The 8,968-nt window shown below is 40.7% G+C and overlaps 1 protein-coding gene across 1 annotated transcript; it reads left to right on the forward strand.

The window, feature by feature from the left end:
• The first annotated feature begins 2,883 nt into the window (after nt 1-2,883).
• LOC122031356 lies at nt 2,884-6,574 on the forward strand. Its single transcript, XM_042590476.1, has 8 exons — nt 2,884-3,631; nt 3,834-4,537; nt 4,762-4,910; nt 5,337-5,701; nt 5,780-5,883; nt 6,006-6,125; nt 6,230-6,492; nt 6,553-6,574. Exons 1-8 carry the CDS (start codon nt 2,884-2,886, stop codon nt 6,572-6,574), a joined length of 2,475 nt encoding a protein of 824 aa, XP_042446410.1.
• Nucleotides 6,575-8,968: the final 2,394 nt, after the last annotated feature.

Genomic DNA, 8,968 nt, shown 5'->3' on the forward strand with positions numbered 1-8,968 from the left:
TCAAGTTCACCTTGAGCGTTTATTATCATCACCCTTTTGTTCACACATTGACTAGCTATATGACCATGCCCTTGACATTTAAAACACTTGATATCACGAGTTTTAGAGGAAAAGGGCTCGCGATTACCTTGAGTAGTAGATGGTGTAGGTTTGGGCTTCTTGAAGGGTTCAAACTTTGGCTTATTTTGAGGTTGTTCCTCCTTTCTTGGAGCTGTCCGCCATGTGCCGTGAGTAGTCATTGGTTGTCCCTTCCTAGCCAATCCTCTCCTCTTGAGTTGTTCTTCCACTTTTTGTGCTTGGTGGACCATGTCTGACAGCTCAACATAATGCTGCAATTCAACAATATCAGTAATTTTTGGGTTTAAACCATGTAAAAACCTGGCCATAGTGACTTCCCGATCTTCATTGACATTAGTTCGGATCATGGACAACTCCATCTCCTTGAAATATTCATCCACACTTTTGGAGCCTTGAGATAACCTTTGAAGCCGCTGATATAAGCTTCTATAATAATGGCTGGGTACAAACCTCCTTCTCATGAGCACTTTCATCTCCTCACAAGTGGACACAGGTTGCTCTCTGTTTCTTCTCCGAGTCATCGACACTTGATCCCACCAAACAATAGCATAATCATAGAATTCAATGGCAGCTAACTTCACCTTTTTAAACTCTGAGAATTCATGACAGTCAAACACCATTTCCATCTTAGTTTCCCATTCCAAGTAAGCTTCTAGGTCATTTCTCCCTTGGAAGGTTGGAATCTTCATCTTAATCCCTCCTAAATCATTATTTCTTCTAGTTCCGTTTCTATCTCCTCGATGTCCAATCCTGCCTCGATGGTAGTTTTGCTCATCAAAGTCTTCCACAATAACCTCTTCATCTTCTTCGACATCAATCCCTTGGGCATGTCTTCATTGTGGTCTAGTAATACGACCTTGTTGATGTCTTCTTGGTGTCCCATCCTCCACCCGATCCATCCTCTCATGGATAGATTTTAATTCCGCCCTCATCATCCGCTGCATCTCCCCCATCAATGCTTGTAATTGCAGGTTCGGAAGTGGCCTAGCCCCCTCATTTGCTCCATCCTCCTGGTTGTTGGGCATGGCTGCAAAATGAAAGAAAACCTCACAAGCACTCAACTCACGTTTGGGTGGTAGCTCTCAATTGATGATATCTCTCAGTTCTTGATCAAACTCTAGAATAAATCAGAATATCACGTAGCAATTCAAAAGATACCACCGAAACTTATGATGGCAGAATTTTAAGAGAAAATGAAATAGTAGAAGTTTGAGAATAAGGAAAACAAGAAAAGAATTGTTGAAGACAATTACTTCGATTCACACAAGCAGTTTTTTTTTTTTGCGCTTTCTTCTTCTTCTTTTTTTTGTCTTTTCGTTGCGCGCTCTTTTTTTTTTTTGCACGATTTTTTTTTGTTTTGGCTAAACAACAAGTTAAGATAGATTTGCACTTGCCTTTGAACCGAAGCTCTGATACCAGATAATATGAACCCCATCAACAATTGTGATGGAACCTGAGACAAAGGTGGATAGAACCCCAAGAACTAAACGACAAGAGTGTGAGCCTTGACCCGTAACCAAGAAGTGGCACGAACCAAGCCTACGAAGGGAAGAAACGCCACACCTAGGGGTGATAAGTTTCGATGGGTTGAACGCCACGAGAGTAGACTCGATAAGTTCAGCAAGTTCTTTCAAGAACTAAGAGAGCACACAATCTCACCAAAAACTAAGTTGCTTCATACTAAGATGTCCCTCCCTTATATAATGGGAGTGAACATGGAAAAATACAAGATAAGTACATGCACAATTAGAGTCCCAATGTTGCATGCCTCATGCAAGCTATCTAGGAACCCAAAACAAAATAAATGCATGCACAATTAGAGTCCCAAGTCGCATGCTTCATTAAACAATCTAAAATACTTAAGTCTTCATGCATGAACGAGTTCCCATGCTTCGCATGCTTATTAGCGTTCTTCCGTTAAGCGCGGCCAGTCATGGATGGTTATGCCCGATTACGTGGATTAGGCCACGACTAGCAGTTGCGATCATCTTGGTTTTTCCTTGCTCATAGTCCTCCCACTGTTTTTCGATTAGCCCATTTAGTGCTTCCTTGAAACGCTTTGCCCGTAGTCTTGTAATTGGGACATCCGGTAGTGATAACTGATCTCTCCTATCTTCAGCCCTTGGGTACATCAGGGCATGGCCATGCACTTCGTGGTCTCACTCTATCAAGAATATCGATGTCTCTCCCGTCATATAGGAGGGATAGATCCCATCTACATCACTCACATCCCTCTGCATAATTCGTTACATACCCAGTAATCGCCTTTATAGTCCACCCAGTTACGGGTGACGTTTAACGAAACCAAAGTACATAACTCCTTATGTAGGGAACCATGGTGACTTCATGTCTAAGGACTAGTAGTCATACTAATAGCCACATGAGAAAGTATATGACACTCGTATAACGATCCATGATACTTTCTCATGGCGGGTCATTCAGTATACATTCTCCAATGCATACCCATGTGTCAACATGATATCTCTATATCCATAACTTGTGAGATCAAGTCATCGAGTTGACCTACATGCTAGTCTCGTCGCATTAACATTGTCCCTGAATGTTAATACTCGACTAGGAATGATTAAGAGTAGTGTTCCCTATATCATCTCACTATCGATTCAACCAATCGATTGATATCGGTAAGAACCTTCTACTCAATGACGCTATTATACTTAGTTTATTTGGCACCAATACAAGTAAGTATAATAACCAAAAATAAATGCATTTATTTATATAAGAATATGATACAACAAATCCATAATACAATCATCAAATGATTGGCTCTAGGGCTCTAACTAACACATGAATGTCGTGTTCAATGAGATTCGAGATCGGTTGGATAGGCATGAGAATCGGCTCGAACAACTTCAGCTAGAACCATTACCTAGGCATCGGAGACCCGACCAGCGGCCACATTTTGCTCCAAATGTCCCAGATGATGACTATGATGATGGGGTGAGCAATGAAGTGGTCTCCAATGCTACTTGGAGGAGGGCTAGGGCTATCAGACCCGAAAGGCCAAGGCATGTTCAAAGGCAACACCGAGAAAGGGAAGCCGTAGATCGTAACATGGGCACCATCAAGCTGTCCATTCCTCTATTTCAAGGTAAAAATGACCCTGATGTTTATATTGAATGGGAGAGGAAAGTTGAGCTGGTATTCGATTGTCACAATTACTCGGAGGAGAAGAAAGTGAAGCTTGCTGCGGTGGCTTTTATCGACTATGCCATTATATGGTGGGATCAGCTGACCCTGAGTAGACGTCGAAACCGTGAGCTTCCCATCGACAATTGGGAAGATATGAAAGTCGTTATGAGAAGAAGGTTTGTTCCATCTCACTATTATCGGGACTTACATTTGAAATTGCAAAGTCTAAAGCAGGGGTCCATGACTGTGGAAGACTACCACAAGGAGATGGAGATAACCTTGATTCGGGCTAATATTGAGGAGGGCCGAGAGGCGACCATGGCTCGGTTCCTTTGTGGCCTGAACCGTGAGATTGCCAATATTGTTGAGCTGCATCACTACGTGGAGCTTGACGATGAAAGGAGTGCGATCATCTTCCAAGTATGAGGCTGCGAGTTCATCCCCTTGGAAGCAGAAGTGGGGATCATCAAAACCAACTGAGAAAGTAGTTTCAAAATCAAAGGGAGAGACGAATGTGGCCAAGACACAACCTAGCAACAAAGATAGGGGTAACTCATCTTCCCAACCTCAAAGAAATCGTGACATCAAATGTTTTCGTTGTTTAGGATCAGGTCATATTGCTTCTCAATGCCCAAACAAGCGATCAATGATCACATTGGATAATGGGGAGATTGAAACTGAAGAGGAAGATGAAGGAAATGAGTCCACTCCATCAGTTGAAGATACTAGTGATGTTGAGTTTGCTGTTGATGGCCAAGCTCTTGTTGTGCTAAGAGCTCTCCATATGCAAGCCAAAGAAGATGATGATGGGCCGCAAAGGGAGAACATCTTCTACACCCGCTGCCATGTGAAATATCGGGTATGCGGTTTGATTATTGATGGTGGCAGCTGTGTTAATGTGGCAAGCAAGTTAATGGTGGACAAGCTTGGTCTACCTACCTTGAAGTATCCAAAGTCATATAAACTTCAATGGCTCAATGATAGTGGAGAAATGAAGGTAACCAAGCAGGTCCTTATTTCATTTACGATTGGAAGGTACACGGATGAGGTTCTGTGTGATGTTGTACCCATGCAAGCTAGTCATTTGCTTCTTGGAAGACCGTGGCAATTTGACAGACGGACCACACATGATGGGTATAAGAACCGCTACAGCTTCAGCAAGGATGGTAGGAACATTACACTTGCACCTTTGACACCTCGTCAAGTATTTGAGAAACAACTGCAGATAAAAAAGTCCATTGCAGCAAGAGGAAAAGGTGTGGTTGAGATAGAAAAAGAAAATAAGAGTGAAAATGAAAAAAAAAAGATGGTGGACTAAGAATGAAAAAAGAGAGTGGGAAAAAAGAAAAGATTGAGAGTTTGGCCTTGAAAACGAAAGAAGAAAGAAAAATGAGCTTCTATGCAAAAGAAAGAGACTTCAAAAGTGCTTTGAACTCCGATAGACCGATGATCTTGTTTCTATACAAGGAGGCCTATCTTTCTTTGGTTGACCATAATGTTTCTTTGCCTAGTGTTGTGATGTCTCTTTTGCAGGATTTTAAGAATGTCTTTTCCGAGGATACGCCACCTAGGTTACCACCCAAAAGAGGAATCGAGCATCAAATTGATCTCATTCCGGGAGCTTCCATTCCAAACCGACCAGCTTATCGAAGTAGTCCAGAAGAGACCAAAGAGCTTCAAAGGTAAGTCGAAGAACTTATGACCAAAGGACATGTTCGTGAAAGCATGAGTCCCTGTGTTGTGCCAGTGCTGCTGGTTCCAAAGAAAGACGGGACTTAGAGGATGTGTGTGGATTGTCGAGCTGTAAACAAGATAACGGTAAAGTATCGTCACCCTATTCCTCGCTTAGATGACATGCTTGATGAATTACATGGATCCACTATATTTTATAATATTGATTTAAAGAGTGGGTATCATCAAATTTGAATTAAGGAAGGAGATGAGTGGAAAACAGCTTTTAAGACAAAACAGGGGCTATATGAATGGTTAGTGATGTCATTTGGATTGACGAATGCTCCTAGCACATTTATGCGTCTCATGAACCATGTGCTACGTGCATTTATTGGAAAATTTGTTGTTGTTTATTTTGATGACATTCTGATCTATAGCAAGAGTTTGCATGACCATATTGATAATTTGAAATGTGTGCTTGAAGCTTTGAGGCATGAAAAATTATTTGCTAACCTTAAGAAATGCAGCTTTTGTGTAGATAGGGCTGTTTTCCTTGGATGTGTTGTTAGTTCCAGATGCGTGGAAGTTGATGAGGAGAAGGTGAAAGCTATCAGGGAATGGCCTACCCCTAGCACCATCACTGAAGTAAGGAGTTTTCATGGTTTAGCCGGGTTCTATAGGAGGTTTGTGCCAAATTTCAGCACCATCACTGCCCCTTTAACGGAAATCATCAAGAAGAATATTGGATTTAAGTGGGGAGAGGCACAAGAGAAAGCCTTCAACGCATTAAAAGAAAAGCTAAGTATTGCTCCTTTACTACTTCTACCAGATTTTTCTAAGGTTTTTGAAATCGAATGTGATGCTTCTGGTATTGGTATAGGTGTTGTTCTTATGCAAGAAAAGAGGCCAATTGCCTACTTCAGTGAGAAGCTCAATGGTGCAGCGTTGAACTACTCAACATATGACAAGGAGCTCTATGCATTGGTGCGAGCTTTGGAGACATGGCAACATTACTTGTGGTCCAAGGAGTTCATTATTCACACGGATCATTATTCAAACGAAAACTTGGGACAAAGTTGTTATTCTCTACCACTTGTCACCCACAGACTGATGGGCAAACTGAGGTCGTTAATCGAACCTTGGGAAATTTGTTGCGTTCTGCCATTGGGAAGAATTTAAAAGCATGGGAAGATTGCATAACATTCATTGAATTTGCATACAATAGGGTTACACATTCTTCTACTAAGTATTCACCTTTTGAGATTGTCTATGGTTTTAATCCATTAACTCCATTAGATTTAATTCCATTACCTGTGGATGAGATTGCTAGCCTGAAGGTCAAGCGAAGGCTGATTTGGTGAAAAGGATCCATGACAAGGCAAGGCAACACATGCTGAGGAGGAATGAGCAGATTGCAACCTGTGCCAACAAGGGACGAAAGTCGATTACTTTTCAATCTGGAGACTGGGTCTGGGTTCATTTTTTAAAGGAGCGATTTCCGAAACAAAGGCAATCCAAGCTGAACCCACGTGGTGATGGACCATTTCAAGTACTGAAGAAAATCAATGACAATGCATACAAGGGATCTTCCAGGTGAGTACCAAGTGAGTTCAACCTTTAATGTTTCTGATCTTTCCCCTTTTGTTGTTTTAGATTTGAGGACGAATCCTTTTGAGGAAGGAGGGGATGATACAACTCCGGATCAGCTCCAAGCCAATGAGAGAGACTGCAAGTCGAGATGTACGTCCCGAACCACGAGGAGCATGAAGAGGACTTGCACGTGCCAGCTGAGCTGATAATGAAAACAGAGGTCAAGCAAGTTCAACATGTTGTACAAGCATTGACATCTTGTATCTTGGAAGGGCAGGCTATGGAGTTACAGCCGATGTCATGCCGAATGATCAACTTCATACAAGTCGACCCTAAAATGGGCCAATTAGCTACGGAAGAATGGAATATCATGATGCAACATGTTCCTAGCCAAATACCATACTAGAATGGTGGAAAAACACACCATTCTGGTTGGAATTGGTGTGTCATTTAATGCCACCTACATTTTGGACGAATTCCCAAGTTGGAGGACAGCTAGAGGGAGTGTGCATAAAGACTTGCATTCATCATCTTCTCTTTCCATGCATTGGAAACTACCATTTGTTGGAAAGGGAGTGTGCATGAAGACTTGCATTACTTGCATTCATTATCTTCTCTTTCCATGCCTTGGAAACTACCATTTACAGTTCTATATAATGTCTTGAGTAGATATCAAAGAGGGTAGCAAACATTATATTTTGAGAGAGTTTTCCTCCTTGTTCTTCAGCAACTCTGCAGGGATTACGGGTGAGCACTTGTAATTCTCAACAATTTTATAATATTGGTTCTTGGTTTTGTTATAATCATTGGGTCGATATTCTCCATTGTTCTCATAATATTGGTTCTTGATTCTCTATAATCAACGGGTCAATATTCCATCCCTCTGAAACCTCCTTTGGACGATCCCGGAACTGAGTTCTAATCTTATTGTTGCTGGGTCTCACGGCATTGTTCATCGAGGTTCGCATCATTACCTCTTCTACTTAATTACATTAATCTACCATTAGGAAGTAAATCAGTTAACTCTAGGATTGTTTGACCGAGGGACCCTAGTAATAGGAGTATCCCGTTAATAGAATTTCTAGAGTTACTTCTTTGCTTAATATGGGTAGAACTTGGGTAGAGTCTCTGGTCTGATTTTCCGCGGGCTTGTACCGAACTGTAGTTAGAATCCTTACACGAGTATAAGCATGGAGTTAGGTAGATGAACAATGCATAGGGACATTAACTAGCATCATAACTAAATCAAAATCCTAGCATCTATCATCCATCTCATTCCAAGATCATCTCTTTCTTCCTCTCTCTCCTTCTCCTTAATCTTTCTCTTTCTTTCTCTTTTCCAACTAATCTTCATGCTTAATCAACAGTCCTTGTAGGTTTGATATCTTTTGTATTACTGACGACGTAACCGTGCACTTGTGGTTTGTAACAATTTTTTGATGTCGTTGCCGGGGATTGTTTTTGATTAATATTAGTTGATTAGCATATGAGTAACTCTAGACTTGATAATAGATTTTTCATTTATTTGTTTGCTTTTATTTCTACATTTCCTTTCTTGTTTTTTTATTATTCAATTTCCTCTGTGTCTTTAATTCTGTATTTTTGATTTTTTTTTTTTTGTAATTTTTTTAGATATCATGAGCACACATGTCAAGCAAGGCTTTAAGAAAATTTTTCACACCCATGAGTGCAAAAGTAAGATCTCCTATTGATGAAAATTATGATTCAAGAGATGATCAATTTGAGTTCCTTTGTGGAGTGTATGGTAGCACGTCTCATCTATCTGCTATTCTTCAATAAAGCTTCTAGCTCTGCCATGGAATTTCAATACTTATTCCAACGTCAACATTAAGATACATATGAGATGTCACAGTAGGAGATCTCTGACCCACCTCAACATTATAATCAATTTTGGATGGACAGTCAAAATTTGGACTATGACTGCATGTAAAATGTTGAGCATATTTTCCAAGTAAATCAGAGTCAGTCAGAGTTTTAGGATGATTTATCATTAGATAGACCACATCATTCACATCCAGATGAGCCGACTGACTGGGAGGACTCCCAAAATCCAAATACTCTTGCTCCCAATCAGATAAAGGCCACAACACAAGATTATGAATAGCTAATGGTGCAATGGGGGATCCAAGCTCTATGAATATTACAACAAATTTCTATTAGAGCTATCAATCCTTCTATTGATGATATTGATGTTAGTGGACTCTTCACCATTTATGATGATGATGATGTGGATAAAAGTGTAGGGACTTGTACTATGGAGGAAATGCCTCAAGAATTATCTCCTTTGATCTCACAACCAATTGATACTATAGAATTTATAAGAATGGAATTGGTTCATGATAAATGTGTAGGAACTTGTGCAATAGAAGCAAAGCCCTAAGAATCACTACTTTCAGAGGCACCACCACTTGAGCCAGAGCAAGAACCATTACTTGATCCAGAGGAAGTCACCTTCAAT

The sequence above is a fragment of the Zingiber officinale genome, chromosome 11A (genome assembly GCF_018446385.1).
Source record: "Zingiber officinale cultivar Zhangliang chromosome 11A, Zo_v1.1, whole genome shotgun sequence".
In the NCBI taxonomy this organism is placed as follows: domain Eukaryota; kingdom Viridiplantae; phylum Streptophyta; class Magnoliopsida; order Zingiberales; family Zingiberaceae; genus Zingiber; species Zingiber officinale.

What these genes read in the sequence shown, in the direction of transcription:
- LOC122031356 (XM_042590476.1), top strand. Translation starts at nt 2,884, where the DNA reads ATGAATGTCGTGTTCAATGAGATTCGAGATCGGTTGGATAGGCATGAG. An exon ending in GGAGCTTGACGATGAAAGGA is followed by an intron (nt 3,632 to 3,833) that starts GTGCGATCATCT and finishes TTCGTTGTTTAG; the next exon opens with GATCAGGTCATATTGCTTCT. An exon ending in GAGACCAAAGAGCTTCAAAG is followed by an intron (nt 4,911 to 5,336) that starts GTAAGTCGAAGA and finishes TCTGATCTATAG; the next exon opens with CAAGAGTTTGCATGACCATA.